Source organism: Papaver somniferum, chromosome 5 (assembly GCF_003573695.1).
Source record: "Papaver somniferum cultivar HN1 chromosome 5, ASM357369v1, whole genome shotgun sequence".
NCBI classification, from domain to species: domain Eukaryota; kingdom Viridiplantae; phylum Streptophyta; class Magnoliopsida; order Ranunculales; family Papaveraceae; genus Papaver; species Papaver somniferum.
In genome coordinates, this window is record NC_039362.1 from 203,261,603 (window position 1) to 203,280,137 (window position 18,535).

The window sequence follows — 18,535 nt, forward strand, 5'->3', positions numbered from 1 at the left end:
CCATGTGATACTAGTGCGCTCGCTAGAGTCGATCTCCATTAACCCTTGAGTTTCTTATCTAAATTCGGGTTAACGACTTAAAGACTTCATTGGGATTGTGAAGCCGGACCGATACTACTGTTATCGTAGTTGTGTGATCTGATCTTGCATCTTCTATCATACGAGTACAATCGATTGATTGGCTTGAGATCGTGAGAGTTCTCCGATAGGCAAGATAAAGAAGTCACAAACATCTTCGTCTCACTGTTTGTGATTCCTCGATGAACCGCCTGTGTAGTCAGGAAGGATCGTTGTGAGGTGATTGATTAGTCTAGGCTGTTCTTCGGGAATATAAGTCTGGATTATCAATTGGTTCTTGTTACCTTGATTTTACATCAAGACGGAACAAAACTTAGGGTTTATCTGTGGAAGAAAGATTTATTCCTCTATATACTTTTCTGTGTGAGACACATCTGTTTATTATCAAGTCTGTGATTTTGGGTTGTAGCAACTCTTTGTTGTGGGTGAGATCAGCAAAGGGAATCAAGTTCGCAGTGTCCTGCTGGGATAAGAGGCATAGGAGTACAACTGTACCTTGTATCAGTGGGAGATTGATAGGGGTTCAACTACAGATCAGTTCGAAGTTAGCTTGGAGTAGGCTAGTGTCTGTAGCGGCTTAATACAGTGTGTATTCAATCTGGACTAGGTCCCGGGGGTTTTCTGCATTTGCGGTTTCCTCGTTAACAAAACTTCTGGTGTCTATGTTATTTCTTTTCCGCATTATATTTTATATAATTGAAATAATACAGGTTGTGCGTTAGATCATCAACTTATCTAATCCGACCTTTGGTTGTTGATTGTAGTTGATTGATCCTTGGACATTGGTCTTTGGTACCGTCCAAGTTATCTCTCTTTAATAAAGACTCACAGATTTCTATTTGCTTGAGTAAAGATCAAATCGAGAGATTGAGACAATAACTTCTTAAGATACTTTTTATCTGGATTGAGTCTGACTGTCTAGTTGATTCTCTAGCAAAGTATTTTGGACTTAGTCCATACAGATTGCTAATCGAAATATTGGGTGGTGTTGTTAGGCCCCCGTTTTTTCAGCTATGATAAGCGATGCTTCAAGTACCTTTTTCTCAACACGAAATCTGTCAAGATTAGATGAATGCGCCTTGATCAAACATATTTCTCTAATTGAGCCTTCTTTAACCAGCTTTTCAAGATCACAAATCTTTTCACGCTGTAGATTGTTTTCTTGAAGAAGTTTCTCAATTTCCTTAGAGAATGACCCTATAATGTTATAGAGTACATGTTCACGAACAATAGACTTTTAGAATCCATCAATGATCTATACATGATCCTTGAGATCAACAAACTCTGTAGAATTTTTTGAAATTCTGGTGAGCTCCATTTCAGCTTTATCCATTATGTCCAATGTCTCATTGGAGGAAGAATGATCGACACAAGATGAGACATTCTTCTTACCTCGGGATTCAGAAGAATCAGCTAAGGAGTGATCCTTTGAGGTATTTCCGAGACACTTGACAGCTTTAGGAGCCATTTTGGTATGCGTATGAGATTCTTTCCACATACTCAGCCACAAACACAGACTTGTAAGGTCTTAAACGTGTTTTCCTGCTCTGATACCAATTGAAAAAGCGGGGATCTAACAACACCACCCAATATTTCGTTTAGCAATATGGATGGACTAACTCCGAAATACTTTGCTAGAGAATTAACTAGACAGTCAGACTCAATCTAGATTAAAGTATCTCAAGGAGTTAATATCTATCACTTGTTTTGATTTACTCAAGCCAAAACAATAGCGAGTCTTTAATCAAACACAAGAAATAACTTGGACGGTACCAAAGACCAGGATCAATCAATATCAATCAGCAACCAAAGGTTGGATTTCCAATTGATGATCTTAACGCACAACCTGTATTATTTCAATTATATAACATATAATGCGGAAAAGAAATAACACATACACCAGAAGTTTTGTTAACGAGGAAACCGCAAATGCAGAAAAACCCCGGGACCTAGTCCAGATTGAATACATATTGTATTAAGCCGCTACAGACACTAGCCTACTACAAGCTAACTTCAAACTGGACTATAGTTGAACCTCAATCATTCTCGCGCCGACCCAAGGTACAGTTGTACTCCTACGCCTCTGATCCCAAACTCAGCAGAAAATCTCGTCAAGGAGACTTCCGCCAGTTCGCGGACTAAACACGCAAACGAGTTTTTAGAAATCCCAACATAAATTTTCGGTAAGAGAACTTCCGTCAGTTCGCGGACTTGGAAAATCCAATTCCTCCGGTTTCTCTCAATCAACAAAGTTCGAAAACTTCGGATTAAGGAATATATGGTTATGTAATCTAAACTCTCATTCCAATCATTGAGACATTCTCAGAGGACGTTATATAGCCGTTATTCACAGACTGTTTCCCGTCAGAGCAATTCTCAAAGTGATTGAAATATTTCATGACTTTGTCACTAGGTGAAGATAAACTTGATCAAAGCGAAACGCTTTACCAACACACGATTTCCAGAAAAAAGATAAGTAGAGTATACTCAGCTCGAAATGTCAAGTGTGTATGATCCAGTCTATATAGCATACGACTTTTTGTCTCATAAGAAGTAGGAGATAGAATAGATAGACTTTTGAGTGATAGATAAGTTCAAGTCTCCACATACTTTTTTGTTGATGAAGTTCCACGGTTCCTTATGTAGATCTTCGTCGTTGTATGATGAACCGCCATGAAGTCCTTGAGCTCAACTAAATTTTTGTATCCTAGTCCGAGACTTAGCTATAATAGACTAGAAATCAAGATTCATAGTTTTGATCACTAACATTGACAAACATGCTTGATATAGCAACGCATGCGAGGTCGACCGAGCTATGCACTAACAATCTCCCCCTTTGTCAATTTTAGTGACAAAACTATTAATACATATGGAATACAAAAAAGATAAACTTTAGTGGCTCCTATTCCATATTCTAATCTTCAACGTTCAACGGTACGAGAGGCTTCAAAGACTCGTTGAGCAATCCAGAGCTCAAGCACGTTACATTGAGTAACAAATATTACTATAGAGCAATGCAACACACTCCATGAATCCTGATGATGCACGATTGGATACAATTTACGAAGCAGGAATGTTTTACGTTGCAAAGGTTGGTTTAGGAAGTTTCCTCGTGAGGACCCGCCATTTATGAAGTACTACTTGATGATTGGTACAGGTAGTGATTTTACGTGGCTTCAGTGCGAAGGTTCCTTGTAACAAAGCTCTTTGCCCGTCAGGTCAGTGCAATCATGTTGGTCACTGCACTTACGTAGCAGGCTATATCAACGGACCAGTTTCATCTGGTGTTGTTACTAAAGAGATGTCCACTCTAGGCTCCAACACTGGTGCCAATGAAAATATCGAGTTATACTTGGGTTGCGGTCTCCACCAAGAGAATTTTGATGGTGCCTTTGGTGATAATCATAAAGATGGCCGCCCTGATGTCATTGCAGGAATACTTGGTTTAGGGCGAGGCCCAAGGTCTTTTCTAGGTCAATTGGGTTCTGCCGGACAAGGTATATGTTCCTACTGCTTCGAGAGATTTAACCGAAATTTCCAGGCATCCAAAACATATTTAAGGTTTGGGGCGGATGCAATAATTGGAACCACAGCTCGAAGAGTAGGTGCAACTCCTCTTGTGGTGCCGGGGAAATCTCGGAAGACATACTATTACTTAAATCTAGAAGATATTAGTGTAGGTGACAAACTAATAGGATTTCTTAGAGGTACTTTCGAGCTTAACAGTCGAGGAGAAGGTGGATTTCTTAGAGGTACTCGAGGAGAAGGTGGATTTCTTAGAGGTACTTTCGAGCTTAACAGTCGAGGAGAAGGTGGTACTGTGATAGATTTTGGCACTCTAATATCCTCAATGTATAAACCTCATTATGGCAAAGTTCTAGATTTGGTGAAGGCACATTTTAGCGAGCTCGGAGTTAAATACGTTGGTCGCAGGTGAGTTTTGAATGATTGTTTCCAGGGAAGATTTGATGATTTCAACTATCCTCCTATAACACTTCATTTTGAACGAGCAGACTATGTTATTTCAGATCATAGATCTCATTTTATTACATTAACTGAGGACACACCTTTGTTTTGGCTATTTGCCAAAAAAATACTACTACTGGGCCAGCTTTTAAGTTAGGAGCAACGCAACAAGCAAACAAACGGATTGTGTACGACTCCATGGTTGATGCGCTCTACTTCGGTGATGAGGATTGCAAAGCAGATTCTTGAAACTAGGGACAATGACATGCATCTAGCTGGGCATTAGCCAACAATAAATTTATTTTGTCTGGAATCTAATAAATTATTATTTGTTTTATTTCTTCTTCTAGTCCCACTGCCAAAATATACAGAGCTACTTCTCCATCCTCTTATTACTATCTATTTACATCCAACCCACGCCAATTCATTAGATAATCTGAAAGATGGAAACTTACTTACAGTTTGACTTCAGAAACCTATCCATCTAACAACTGAATTATCACCTGGTAATGTGGAAATTGAAACAGCCTTCGAATTTGAAAATCCTCGGAACTTCTTTACAGTGGGCACCATTGAGCAATAAAATGCCACTACCTGTTGTTCATTTGTTTCTTCACTTTCCTTGAAAACTCCTTAATGACATTCCTGTCGGAGAATGTTAGAGGAAGATCTTCGTCAAGCAAGGTCAAACTTTGATAAAATCTGTTACTAGAGCTGGTTGTCTTATCAGAAATTCCAGAGTTGGATTCATCAGGTGAATCGGGCTCTTCAGGTATATCACGATACAAATGTTCAAGTATAAAAAGCGCAGTATCACGATCCCGCCAGTAGTTTCTGCACACCCAGCTCTATCAGTAAGAAGAAAAAAAGCTCGTGCTCTTGAATCCTTGTTAAATATATGCATAAAAAACCATAAAATGCGCAATATTCCAAGGAACTCTTCTCACCCAGGTCCACTGGTAAGAAAAGAAAACCTAGCTCTCTTGAATCCTTGTTACTGAATATGCATAACAAATTATGAAGTGCACCATATTTCAAGAAAAATTTGGAATGGAAACTACGATAATAATGTCCACAACTGAAACTTGCAAATAATAATTGATATAAAGACGGGTCTAATTTAATTCATAAGTCTACTTACGTATGTGATTTTAGGGCTGATATGTACGGATGTTGAAATGTTTTATCCTGCAGAACAGAAAAATTTGTTATGACAAGGATACAGCATGATAGGAAATGAAACCACTTTAGAGTCTGCAATAAAGAACCAAGGCAGGAACTACACCACACAAACAGAGAATAAGCCTATATGGAGTTTCTGAGCTATAGGATATCTTTTGCTACTTGCAGTTTCTGAGTTGTACGGCACAAATTTTAAGTACCCAAAAATGGGAAGCTAGCATATCATTATATCATCCAGATGACTTGTGTGAATGGGTAGGGTTTAATAAAGTAACATCTCAATTTGCCTTCTAGTAGCACGCTCACTTATAAAAATACCGTCAAACAGGCATTAATTTCCAGCCAAGTTTAGTTAAAGACCAACAGTTAGACCTTTTCAAAGTGCCATAAGAGTGAACTAACATATCGTTGATACCAAACTTCTCTTATGAACAAAAGAATGTATCCAACAAACTGAAGTATAATTACTAACTTGAAGTGTGTGATCAATGCGACCTTCTTTACTTCCTGTCAACTTCTGCATCATGATTGAGCCATATGAGCTTTCTTGCGCCTCTTGATTACTCTCCGCTGCTTCCATGATCCAAGTTATTAGTGAACATTCTCAAACAGCATTATGTAGGAGATAATTGGAAAACTTAATCATGTACCTTCTATGTTATCTCCATCTCCCAGATGACATAGTGTGAGCAATTTGACCTATTAAATCAGCTCCAACAGTAAGGATTTTGTTTCTCCTCCCATTTTTTCTCCAAAAAATAATTCTTTTACAAGAAGGTGGGGTAACAGACTAGTTGAGGAAAGTGTGACAATAGTATTCTTATCTCCAAAATCTTACCCTTACAGAATGTAGGTGATTTCGAACTATTTGAGAGCGAGCTGCTAGGTCTTCGGTGAACTCCTAGATTACAAACATGGCAAACAGAAGAAAAGAACTCTTAACTAAAATCGGAAAGAAAATTGACATAATGCTAATATGAAGAACAAAAACAGTTCAATTGTAAGCAGAAACTCACCCGAAAGCTAATATGCAACCTCTTCCCGCCTCTGTGATAGGGAATGGTAACAGGGCGTTTATTGGAGTATTCTTTACATACAAGTGGCTCTATCCTGTACATGAACAAGCCACCATAAAAATCAAAACAAATCAAAAAGCACGGAGATATGGATAAAGATGCAACAGATTTACATAAAGAAGATTGAAATGCAAGTATCGCGAACCTATATGCTACAGGGTCGAAGGGATGAAAAATGTTTAACATTTGCTGGCAACATGGCATTTCTTCGCATATGCTTTCATCTTGCCAGTAATCTTGACCCTTGCCTGCATGGGGGGTTTGGGTATATCCGTAAGTTAAAACAAATCGAAACAGAAGAAAATCAAGCAGCTCCTAGATATCATAGTTTTTCTTTTTTGCAAGAATATAATATAAGAGTCTCAGACAACAACTTCTGATGCTGACAAGTATAAAAGTATAAAAGGCTCGTTCGCTAATATAGACTAGGTTCCTGGATCGCACCTGAAATCACAGACTACAACACAGGACTCAAAGTGTTCGAAATATATGGATCTCAAAAAAGAACTCAATACGCAAAATTAGTCAGTACTACACATGCAGCGAACTGTAGAAACCGAACAATATGTAAGAGGCGCCCTCAATTACAAGGCAGAGATAGAATGAGGTCCCAGTGGCTACAGAAGCAGATATCTAGATGATTAGGTAAGTACTTACCGATCCCAATACGGATATTTCGGAGGGCAAGAAAGACACCAAGAGGAGATCCAGCTGCAAAGAATGTGTCTACCTGATAGACAGATAAATCTAAACAATGAATGGGGAGTTGATAGAATCTGGTTCAAGACAGGAAATGATACTTTTCTCTACGCATGATAGAGAGTTGATTCAGAATATATAATGGTGTACATTTTAGACAGCAATTCAACAGCACCAACTGAACAAAGGACAAAGTACCCACTTACCTCAAATTCAAGCTTCGTGTACCTAATGTAAGGCCTGTAACTCTTATGCGTATTATCTACTTCTGGAAGAAGGTGTAGATGGGATTTCTTTAACCTGTCGCTGTCTACATCTTCACCACCTAGATAAATAGCAGTAATCGCTCTCTTTAAATTCAGAGTCTGTTAGAAGAATATATACAAAGCTAATAACATATTCATTCTTCTCGTCTTTTTTATTTTCTTTGTTCAGTTAAGGTTATTTTATTTTATGTGCTCTATTTCTAGAAGAATTCTGACATTGGCGGATCCCAGTGGAGTGCTCCAACGCCTTCTAAAATATATGTACTATTAGATCATAAATCGCATGACCAAATAATCTCATGAGTTCAGATGGGAAATTTTCTCCAGACCCAATTTGGCCAAAGAGATTTGAACAGTCAAGTATTCCATAAGCTATAAAGGCGAGCTCAATATATAAATTTCATCACCAGCGATGAAACTGACACTTTCCTTTCCCTGCTCTCCATTTGCACCAAGGAAATCTAAGTGCCATATACTTTCTGAGAGCTACCTGGGGGCATATGCTCTCTGACCAGTGATAACCTGGAAGTTAATACCTAAAGGAGGTCAAGGTCTTATTCTATGGTGCACAGTGAAGGCTCTTTTAACAACTTCTTAACATTTTTCTTCTTTTCATTTATCCAGATTACTTGCACGAAAAATAAGAATAAAAATTAATATTAGGAAGCGCAATGATACCTTGATGACCTTTTTTATGGTCTTCATCTCCACACTCTGATTTCAGGTCTGCTATCTCTGCTCTCAGGGAATTAAGCTACAAAGACAGCAGTTTTAACACCAAATTTAGTTCAACATTAATTGCAAACTATGCGAAGGAGAGTAAATAGTTCTAAGCAGAACCTTACTTCGCTTCTCAGCAATTTAATTATTGTATCTTTATCGCTATCTTCAGATATAACCGCTTCAACCTTATCCAAATCGCCGGCAGGAACTTTGAAATTTACTCTTTTCAGATCCAACTGCTCTTTTTGAGAAAGTAGGGCATTTAGGCCGTCTCCTGGTGGCTCATCATTATTTTCAAACGACGAAGCCCTTCGTAGCTTAGACTCGGATAGTTGATCTTTCTCATTGCTTGTCAATGAGAATGTTTCTTCCGAATTTGATGTCGACGGATGATATGATGAAACAACAGGATCTTCGGAATCTTCCTCCTTCGAAAAAATATTGCTTCCTTGCGAACACGACTTTTCTTCCTCCAAGCTCAAATTTTTGGAAATGGATTCGGAGTTTGGATGATTTAAATTTATGGGTGGAGGGCATTCAGGGGATTTACTAGTTCCTTCAGATTTGGGTTCTTTGTCGTTGACATGCTCCTTGTACATCCACTCCATCGGAAATGGGGAGGATAGAGTATGTTGATGGCATAGTATATCGTACGACAGAACACTTCCCAAAGAATGACCATATATGGAAACCTGAAAAAAAAAAGTACCACTAATTTTCACTGATTTCTAATTTGTAAATGGAAGACGATGACATACCAACAACACCAACATATGCATACCTTTCCATCATAACTTGGATTCCTCTTCATAAATTTCAGATATAACTGATTTAATTGGCTTGAAACCTGGAAGAGAAGAGGAGTAGATATCAGGACAAATGTTTCAGCATATGGACAAGCATCTCAAAACATCAAGTCCACCTAATTAATTTTACCACTTCATAAATAGAATCTCAATTCAATCGATAGCACGTCATTTCAGAAAGGAATATCAAAATGCTGCAATATCAAGTTGAAACGAAAATGTACCGAGTCGATTATATCCTGGCAGTAGACGGGACTCATGTAGTATAACACGTCGTGCACAGTTGCACCTAATGTGACACGCAAGCCCCGTACACCCTCCAAAGTAATCTTTTCGACTGCGCTTTCACCTCCAAGCTTCAACCCCCGTCTCCACTAGAATACAGAAGTTTTATGAGAGTCTTCCCAAAAGCTCCAAAATCAACATCAAACAGCATGCAATACAGCGTACTATAATATACTAGAAAACAGGAAGAATAGGGAAGGTAATCAAATTCAGTTTCTCCTGTCCAGCTGAGGGAAACTGAAAAGAAGAGAAACAACGGCATCAAAGACTTTAAGAGAAAAAAATTTAAAATAATGATAGAACCCAACCTGACATGGAATAAATAGTACTCTTTGAGTGTCACGCTGGTAGGGAGTCAAGTGTCGCTCGGCAAGAATGGAAGTGATATGGCGAAAATCTCCAACATCATCGACCAGATTCGCTTTCTCCAACCTCTGCCCGATGCCATGTACCATAAATACTAGATGGCGCACTGGAACCTAAAATAATGGTAACTGGTTAAGAACGACCAGATATAAAAAAAATTAGTATGCTCATCCAACAACATGAAGAATGCTTCAAAAAAAAAAAAGACAAAGTACTACCCTATACAATTTGGGAGAAAGGCAAATGATTTTACAATTATGGACGTAAAACTTCTTACGAAATGAATATCATATCCACACCGATAAAGATAGGAAACCAGTATTTCAATAATCAACAGATAGAATTCAGGTGTTAACTGTTCAAGACGTCTTAAATCCTAAATTACACACCTGCGAACAATAATCGTCCATTTCCTCTTCCTTCTGCTGACGGATTTCATCCTGAAGAAGGAAAAAATCGGCAAAAATGACGGAATCGTCTAACCAAGTCGTTTAACAACTGAAGAATCCAAAAGTGGAAAGGGTATCCTGAAATAATATCCTAGCATACACGTGTTCGACCAAAAACAAAGATATGGCAATGAAATGCAGAACCTGAGTTGGTTTTAGAGATCCAGGTGAAGCATATCCACGCCTCAACTGAATGCCATTTCCTCTCAAGCTGATAACATTAGAAAACCCAGCAGTGCCGAAGTTCAGCCAAGCCTCCCAATTATCATCTTCCCCTGTGAAAAGAGCATGCAAACCCTGAACAAACAAGACCAATCAATGTACAGCTCTTCTTTAGTTTTGCTTTGCTTAATAATCAAGTTACAATAACATTAAATTGAACAAAATGGCACTATAAAGCAGTACTACTCCATACCGGACTAGACCCTTGTAAATCAACTCTAGCTGCATAAAGACCAGATGGTTGGAATCTCCTTCGATGCCAAACCTGCCATTTAAAAACCAATAACTCTCGTGACTACTGTATCCTGTATTCGGATCAGATGCACAGTACCCACTACCCACTGTCAGTTTTTCTCTAAAATGTTTAAAATGGTAAACAACTGTTGCGATAAAGTCACTTCCAGGGCAGCAGGGATACTTTGTGATGGTAGAGGCGCTTGAACATTGACCTACTCTATGGTGCATGAACGAGAATGTTACAACAGTTCTTTCTAATCGAACTTGAACTTGATTCCCTGGGTCCTAACCATATAAATGCAACTGATTTTTTCTCTACAGTTGCTTCATCTTATCCGTAAAATGGCTTTTCTTTGTAATTAAACAGTTACCGGGTGTATGAACTTACCCAGAAGTCAAAAAAAAAAAAAACATTAAAAACTAGCAGAAAGTAACCTAGTCAGCTTAATACCTGACCACGATAAGCAAACTCCAACTGTTCAGCAACATCTTCCCTCACCGGAAGCCAATCAAGACCACTTTTACGACCAAACCAGTGACCTCGTAGCACTCGGCGATTTTCTCCAGTCCAGTAAACAGGAAAACACTGACGCGTGACTAAATCAACCTACAATAACCCTCATGGAACTCAAGCTTAGAGGTGCGCAATTTATATAGAACAGGAAAGAAATTGCACAGAGTGAGAAACCCGAAATATTAAGGGGGAAGGAGGGGTATTATTATGAAAATTGTGATATAATAAGGTTCCAATTGGGCATGGGCCAAACAGATTAGATTTTCATTCTCAGTGCCAGTCTTGGGGACCTAATAACAGGTATCTGTAAGCCGTGTGCCGTGATTTACAATACTAATGCAAAATGAAACATGTTCTTCCTTCCTTCCCACTTATGTTAAATAAGCCTCACCACCAAGTTATATGGTTTCACTAACAAGGTAAATCGCGCCAAACTCAACAAGCAACAATAAACACGCACATAATACAGAAACGGACTAGTATATTGCTCGTAAACTCATTCACCACATCTCACAAGGAATAGACTGAAAATCAAGGGAAAGGACGATACCTCATAGAGACCTCCTTTGACTGGCACACCAACTCTTTCTTCATCAGCTGCATCCAATTCCGCTGAATGGTCAACTCCATAAGAGCATGCTTGTTGCTGCACATTCATTTTAGTTTCAGCACCAACGTGGTGCACTCTTGGTCCTTCACTGCATTCTGCAAATTCCTTCCACCAACAAGACAGCAATTCTTCCTCTCTCTATAAATAATATACAGTTTAAGAAAGTCATCATATTGTTCCACAACATTAGAAGAGGTTCACGTTTAAAACTAGCATTGACTTTCAGTTTTCCATGTTACATAAACTTCTTCACTTAGCCTCCCCCTATACACAAACATCCTAGTTCTTCTAGAGTATCACTAGATTCCAGCAAAATTGATCCATAATTAACAGTAAGCATATCATCGAGCATCTAGTTAATCAAATAATATGACCTGCAAGAAAGAAGCCTCCAATGCAAGAGAATCCCTCATACTGAACCGAAAATACTCACTCTTCCCCACAATATCTGTTCGAGGAACTGATGCTGCAACCTCTGTACGATTGTGAAGAAAGAAAATGTTAATGCAGAACTAGATTTGTACTTCTGTAAGGTCTTGTATGCATCTCAATTTGAGAAGTATTTTTCTAGTAAAGCTGATGCGAGCTACTGAAACTATTGGCCATCAGCTGAGTATCACAAACTTAGAAGGTAATCAAACAATTAGCGAGCCTGTGTTCTTGTCTCCGATACTACAGAATCTACCAGATGTATTCACATCAACTGTTTTCTTTCAATTTTTTTGGTCAATCAACTGAAAAAAATTTGGTCAAATTTGGACAACACCTAATTTTTCAAAATTGAAACAAATGAAAAGCATAATAGCAGTAATAATAAATACAAATCGATGAAACGGAAATACCTGAATGATTCTGACTCACCATTGATTCGAAGAGGGATTTTACAGAAATACCATCTAACATCTTCACCATCAGAAGGACTTGTAGTTTGAGCAAGATACTTATGTCTACCTTTACACTGATCAATTACATCTTCTAACTTTGCTATATTCGATGGTGTGTTCTTCAACATCTCAGGATCAGGAGCAGGCGGATTACTTATTGTCTTTTCTTCTCCAATTCCATATGAACAACCACTACTACTGCTTTCTGAAATTGGATTCTTCACCATCTTCGTTTGATTGAGATTCAATCAATTTAGACTTGTTTTGCACTCTAAGAATTGAGTAAATTAGAAGCCCTAAATTTCCATTTTGCGAGCGAGAGAAAGAGACACCTAGGAATGAAATATAATGGCGGTTGTGATTTGGTCGAGCTATTTTTTTTTTATTTTTGACCGTTCTTTTCAATAAACACGTGTCGAACGCATGCTGATATAGCTTTGTAGGGAACCACGACGCATATTCTCGCTGTGGAAAGAATGTTCTGTTGGGAACAAGCTGAAAGTAACCAAACCTCAAGCAAAAGCAAAGACCAAATTAAGGGGTAACAGTCGCACACTGATCAACAAAGAACTTTTATTGATATCAAAACAAGAGAACAAAAGAAGCAAAACCACAGAGCAGGTTAAGCCCAAAAAGAAAAAAAAAACCTCAAAATAGAGGTGCCAGAGACTGCGGAGCACAAAAATGACACTCACCAAAGAAACCAAGGAAAGACTAAAGCTACAGGAATGTCTATAATTACTTCTATTAGCCTGTTCGAAATCTCTCACAAATCTAGAAAAACTTGGTACTCCTGCACAACTCCACAAGACAGACCTGCACCTCTTTTGGCAAACTTGTCTACAGTGATGTTTATTTCTCTAAAGACATGCCTGAAATGAATCCGGTCAGAGATCTTTAAATACGTTGCTATCCAGCTACAACAATCCATAGCACTTCATTGTTCACAAAGCTCTGAAGCACACTTACTGAATCAGAAACCAATTTCCAATCTTGAGAATTATTAGCACCAGTCCATTCCAAAGCAAGAATCACAGCTATTGTTTCAGCAACAAAATTGGTCTCCAGACCTACAGCCATTGCGTATTTAAAACCCCCAACATAATCCTTACAAACAAAACCAGCACTGACAGGAACTGGGTTGCCACGAGAAGCTCTGTTGCATTATTTGATTCACCTGTGGAAACTGTCATCTACAACACTCCATAAGTCTGAAACTTTTTACAGGCCTGCACATGAAACCAAATTCTGGAGAATCTGCAGATCATAAACAACATTGCGCACGACCCCTTTCAATCTCCACTTACTCTCAGCTATTTCTGCAATACTTTCCTCATACTTTTGCTCACATATTCAAAGAGCTATCATGGAGTTAAAAATAGCAACAAGCCAAACTTTTTTTATACCAGAACTTTTGTAGTTTGCTTTCACGAGAAAAGTAGTGAAATCACCATCAAACCCAAACAAGTTACAAATCCACCTCCAAAAATAAGCACTTGTACGAGATTTCCATAAAATGTGAGACATATATGCTTTCCACTCATTGTTACAAAAAATACACCTTGAAAAAAACGGGAATGCCTGTTCTTCCCAGCCTATCATCACTAGCACAACCACCCCTGAGCAGCTAAAGTAGGGTGCACACAAGAGTTCCAAACAGAATTATCCTGTCTGTAATTTCCTCCACAGCATCAGCCAAAACAACTTCCTTCGCAATGTCCAGTCAAAATTCTTCTATCACCACCACCAGTAAGATGAGGTAAATCCAACAACTCTAACATCAACCTCCTCCAGAATTTGCATCAGTCGTACCATAACAAAATTGAATCTCCATTACCCACTAACCATCTCACTGGGAACTGCAAACTCTTTGTCTTTGTTATTATTGGGATTCTCTCAATAATAACAAAGCAAAGAACCCAGTAAGTAACAGCAAAAAGTACAACAAACTTCCATATCTATGAATGCTAAAATATTGCCAAGGCATGAAGTGTTTCAGCCATTTTACTGAACCACGGGTACTTAGAGAGGAGCTAGAGTAGTATAAACTATATCCCTTCCACGGATGCAGCAGAATAAACTACAATCTAGTAATTTCACTCACATATGTTACTAATTCAGCCTAACAAACAATCACTAACACATTCACGCAACAATGGCAGGATGTACATGTCTGTATGCCCAAACAAAAAAAACACCTATGCTGGTCAAACAATGATCCCTGTAACGGCAGGTAAAAGTAGGGTGAGTCTGCAAGTTGCACTAAATTGAACAGCAAAGAGGCATGGAGATATACTAATGCATGTGCAAATAGCTTTAAGATGTAGAAAATTTTTAGCAATTGATAAATGTTATCATCATCACTAGGTGGCTCACTTAATCAGATCATTTCTAGTAACAAAGCTTGCAACACGCCTCGGCAAAGAAGCTGTAACCACCTATTCATGGCTAGTATCCTCAATTTCCAAAATCCTAACATTGAACAGAATGAGATGCTACCTAATAAACTCTGCTGAATCTTGTGAACTATTATAGCCATAGTTGCAACACAATTATCAATATTACAGCATCAATTCCTAGTCAGATTCAGAATCAAAACATCATAACCTCACTGCTAATAAACCCATTCTATTCTTGTTAGAATCTTAAAAGTTATATTCAGAACAACAACCCCAAGATCAAATTTGGGTATAGAATGTTAATTCTTATCAAACTGAAACATTAAAACACTTCCAAATCCAACAAAAACTATAATCCAACAACAGTATCAGAAACCAAAAATTGGGTGTCAAATGAAATGAAAAACATCCTTTTATTTAGGAAAAAGTCTTACATATTTGGCCAGGATAACCAAAAATTCTTCAAATACATAAGAAAGACAGAAATATTGACCAACTGAACTGTGCAAACCATGGTGATAACTCCATCCCCTGCCTTCCAGATTACTTTCAACAATCTTTTCAATAACCCCTGCAAATGTTTAGATATAGACCAGATCCATCTTTGGTACAAACAAAGCAAGATGTATGAAGTGCAAAATGTTTACTCTACAATTGAGCAATGCTGACACACTCGGATATGGAGCAGTCACACTCGGTTACTGAACATAAATACTTTCTTATTAGTTTTGGAAAGAACTCTTTCCCCACCTTACAACCGTGTTGTATCCGTATCCATCTTAGTTCTGAGAGGAAAAATCATAGTGCAGGTCGATCCTTGATCGTGTATGATTGTGTATATATATATATATATATGAGATCCTCCCAATAATCCAGAGTTGGAAACCAGAAAGGCAGCGATGTTTTAGATCTGTTGTTTGAGATAGAGATGAGCTCTCCTCGTGTATTTATATTGTAACTTGACATCCTAAACCCTATCGGGTACCCTTAAAAAAGCTAAGAACCCAAGTACGGCACAAAGAGGGCACACAAGGTTTGCCCACTGGATAACATTTTGAAGATAACTATGGTGCTTGCTTAACTCCTACTTGACACTTAAAAACCCCAGCTGAGGTGTGCAACATGCCATAGCCAGTACCTAGTTGGTCTTTATGAAATGAACAGCCAATTCCTTGTGAAATTCAGAATCTGACATCTGATGTATACTTCCCATAGAGTGTTGGCACCTGGTAAAGACGATGCAGATCCCGCAATATTTCTTTTTTCGTTTCTTCGCTCGATTGTTAAAGATAACATAGGCAAGAGAAGTAACAGTTCGGGACACTGATAACTACAATTATATTTAATGTTTGTGCTGAATCAACAAAAAAAAAACTTTCATTGATACCAAAAAGTGGAAAACAAAAGAACAAGAAAACCCACCAAACAGGTTAAGCCTGACAGAGGTCAGCGTTGGAGCACAAAAGTGACACTCACCAAAGAAACCAAGGAAAGACTAACTAACTACAGCAATGCCTAACAGAATCTATAATAACTTCTATCAGCTTGTTCTAGATAACCCAAAAATCTAGGACAAACTTCATACATCATACTCCTCCAGAGCACAGACCAGAATCTCTTCTGGTGAACTTATCTGCTGTGAAGTTTATTTCTTCAAAGACATGCAAGTTTATTTCTCCAAAGACATGCTCGAAATGAATCCTGTGAGGATCTTCAAAATACGTAACGCTGCTGTCTAGCTTCAACAATCCATAGCACTACATTCCAAAGCAAGAATAATCACAACCATTTTTCAGCATTAAAATTGGTCTCACAGCCATTGCATATTTAAAACCTCCAACATAATCTCTACAAACAAAACCAGCAGGACCTGGGTTGCCACGAGAAACTCTATAGCAACAAATGATTATTTGATTGAGATGTAGAAGCCTCAATAATTCTGAACTTTCTTATAGGCCTGCAGCGCAAGATTCTGGAGAATCTGCAGATCATAAGCGCCATTGTGCACGACTCCTTTCAATCTCCGCTTACTCTCAGCTATATTCAGTGATACTTTCCTCTGAATCTTGCAAACCATGGAATAGCAACAAGCCAAACTTCTTTTGTAGCAGAACTTTTGTTGCTAGATTAGTTGAAAAATGTAGTGAAAACACCATCACTAATAAACCCAAACAAGTTACAAATCCACCTCCAAACATCAGCACTTGTAGGACACTCCCGCAAAATGTGAGACATGCTTTCCAGCTATGTTGTAAGAGGCGCTGGGCAAGGCGAGGCGCTCCAGGCGGGCGCCCGAAATTTAGAAAACAACAACAGCAAGCATAATTTGGCGCCTTAGGCGCCTTTTTTGCCTAGGCGCTGGTCCAGCGCTTAGAGCGCCTTTCACAACATAGCTTTCCACCTCATTCTTAAGTGAATTCACCTTGAAACAACTGGAATACTCATTTCTTCTCAGCTTACCATCACTAGCACAACCACCCCTGACCATCTTCCACACCTGAGCAGCTAAAGTAGGGTGCACAGGAGAGTTCTAAGCAGAATTTTGCCAATAAACATTTGGGCTCCTTGCTGTAGGTTTCTCTACAGCATTAGCCAAAACAAACTTTCCTTCGCCAATTCTTGTATCAACACCACCACCCCACCGCCAGTAAGATGAGGTAAATCCACAACTCTAACATTAACCTCCTCCAGAATTGACATCAACCATCTGACCCAAAGGACGAGCTACACCATATGTCCCGCCATAACAAAATTGAATCTCCATTGCCCACTAACCATCTCACATCTCACTGACAACTACAAACTCCTTGCTTTTCTTACAAACTTCTCTCAATTATAACAAAGCAACGAACCCAGAAAGTAACAGCAAAAAGTGTAACAAAGTACCAATATTACAGCATCAATCTTAATTCAGGTATCATAGCCTCACTTCTAATAAGTCATTTTATTCAGAGGAATATTGAAAGTTATATTCAGAGGTAGAACCCAACAGAACAACAAACCCAAGATCAGATATGTACATAGAACATTAATTCTTAATTTCTTATCAAACTAACATTAAAACACTTCCAAAATCCAATACTAAAAACTTAAGAAGTAATACCATAATCCATCCAACAGTAACATGTACCAAAAATTGGGGGTTCGGATAAAATGAAAAACATACTTTTATTTAGAAAGAAACTGAGAGCCTTACATACGAGTCCAAATCTGTTCACTTCCTAAATTAAATCAAGGATAGAAATTGAAATGTGAAATATACACTCGTTAAGGAGTGTGCATGAATTCGCACTCCATTTGATCAGAATAATCAAAATTATTTCTTCAAATAGATATTAAAGGACAGAAACATTGAGCAGCAATAACAAATTATAGTTACAAAACACTTCCATCTGAGGTACCATATGATAGAAACAGGACAGGAGCATGATATTCACACTGCCGTGAGATGATACACCGGTTGATTTACAGCCGTCGGCCAGTTTTACCGAGAAGATCAGCTATATCTTTTGAGACGACCCATTGATCTTCTACAACTCTGTTCATCTTATTTCTGAGAGGAAAAATCATAGTGCAGGTCGATCTTCGATTGTGTTGTGTCCATACATACGAGATCCTCCCAATAATCCATTGATTTAACAGAGAAAATCAAAATGAAGAGAACTCTTGGATCTTCAGAGTTGGAAACGAGAAAAAAATAGAAGGCGAAGATTTGGATTAGTTTGAGATAAAGCATCACTCTCTCTATGCATTTATACTGTAACTACAACCTA

General features: G+C 38.3%; 2 protein-coding genes across 4 annotated transcripts; one reads left to right on the forward strand and one right to left on the reverse strand.

Moving 5' to 3' along the window:
* Positions 1-3,106: 3,106 nt before the first annotated feature.
* Positions 3,107-4,015, forward strand: LOC113280596 (protein ASPARTIC PROTEASE IN GUARD CELL 2-like). Its single transcript, XM_026529206.1, has 2 exons — positions 3,107-3,169; positions 3,236-4,015. The coding sequence occupies exons 1-2, from the start codon at positions 3,107-3,109 to the stop codon at positions 4,013-4,015; spliced, it is 843 nt and encodes a 280-aa protein (XP_026384991.1).
* A 295-nt stretch (positions 4,016-4,310) lies between these two features.
* LOC113284351 (phospholipase SGR2-like) lies at positions 4,311-12,708 on the reverse strand. 3 transcript variants are annotated; one of them, XM_026533791.1, is made up of 21 exons: positions 12,341-12,708; positions 11,854-11,954; positions 11,420-11,617; positions 10,807-10,962; positions 10,312-10,383; positions 10,041-10,193; positions 9,837-9,887; positions 9,390-9,560; positions 9,021-9,170; positions 8,772-8,837; positions 8,113-8,682; positions 7,955-8,021; positions 7,208-7,326; positions 6,960-7,032; positions 6,448-6,550; positions 6,243-6,336; positions 6,065-6,127; positions 5,877-5,925; positions 5,699-5,796; positions 5,186-5,232; positions 4,311-4,878 (listed from the first exon to the last, which is right to left on the reverse strand). In XM_026533791.1, exons 1-21 carry the CDS (start codon positions 12,588-12,590, stop codon positions 4,635-4,637), a joined length of 2,895 nt encoding a protein of 964 aa, XP_026389576.1. In that variant the 5' UTR covers positions 12,591-12,708; the 3' UTR covers positions 4,311-4,634. The 3 variants fall into 3 exon arrangements, with proteins under 3 accessions (XP_026389576.1, XP_026389575.1, XP_026389577.1); XM_026533790.1 differs by having other exon boundaries at positions 7,946-8,021; XM_026533792.1 differs by having other exon boundaries at positions 7,946-8,021; positions 12,322-12,463.
* Positions 12,709-18,535: the final 5,827 nt, after the last annotated feature.

Excerpts from the sequence above, each read along its gene's own strand:
- LOC113280596 (XM_026529206.1), top strand. The coding sequence starts at position 3,107 with ATGAATCCTGATGATGCACGATTGGATACAATTTACGAAGCAGGAATG. Across the intron at positions 3,170-3,235 it reads GAATGTTTTACGTTGCAAAG|GTAGTGATTTTACGTGGCTT; the intron begins GTTGGTTTAGGA and ends TGATTGGTACAG.
- LOC113284351 (XM_026533790.1), bottom strand. The coding sequence starts at position 12,590 with ATGGTGAAGAATCCAATTTCAGAAAGCAGTAGTAGTGGTTGTTCATAT. Across the intron at positions 8,022-8,112 it reads TTAAATTGCTGAGAAGCGAA|CTTAATTCCCTGAGAGCAGA; the intron begins GTAAGGTTCTGC and ends CTGTCTTTGTAG. Across the intron at positions 6,128-6,242 it reads GGTTGCATATTAGCTTTCGG|GAGTTCACCGAAGACCTAGC; the intron begins GTGAGTTTCTGC and ends TTTGTAATCTAG.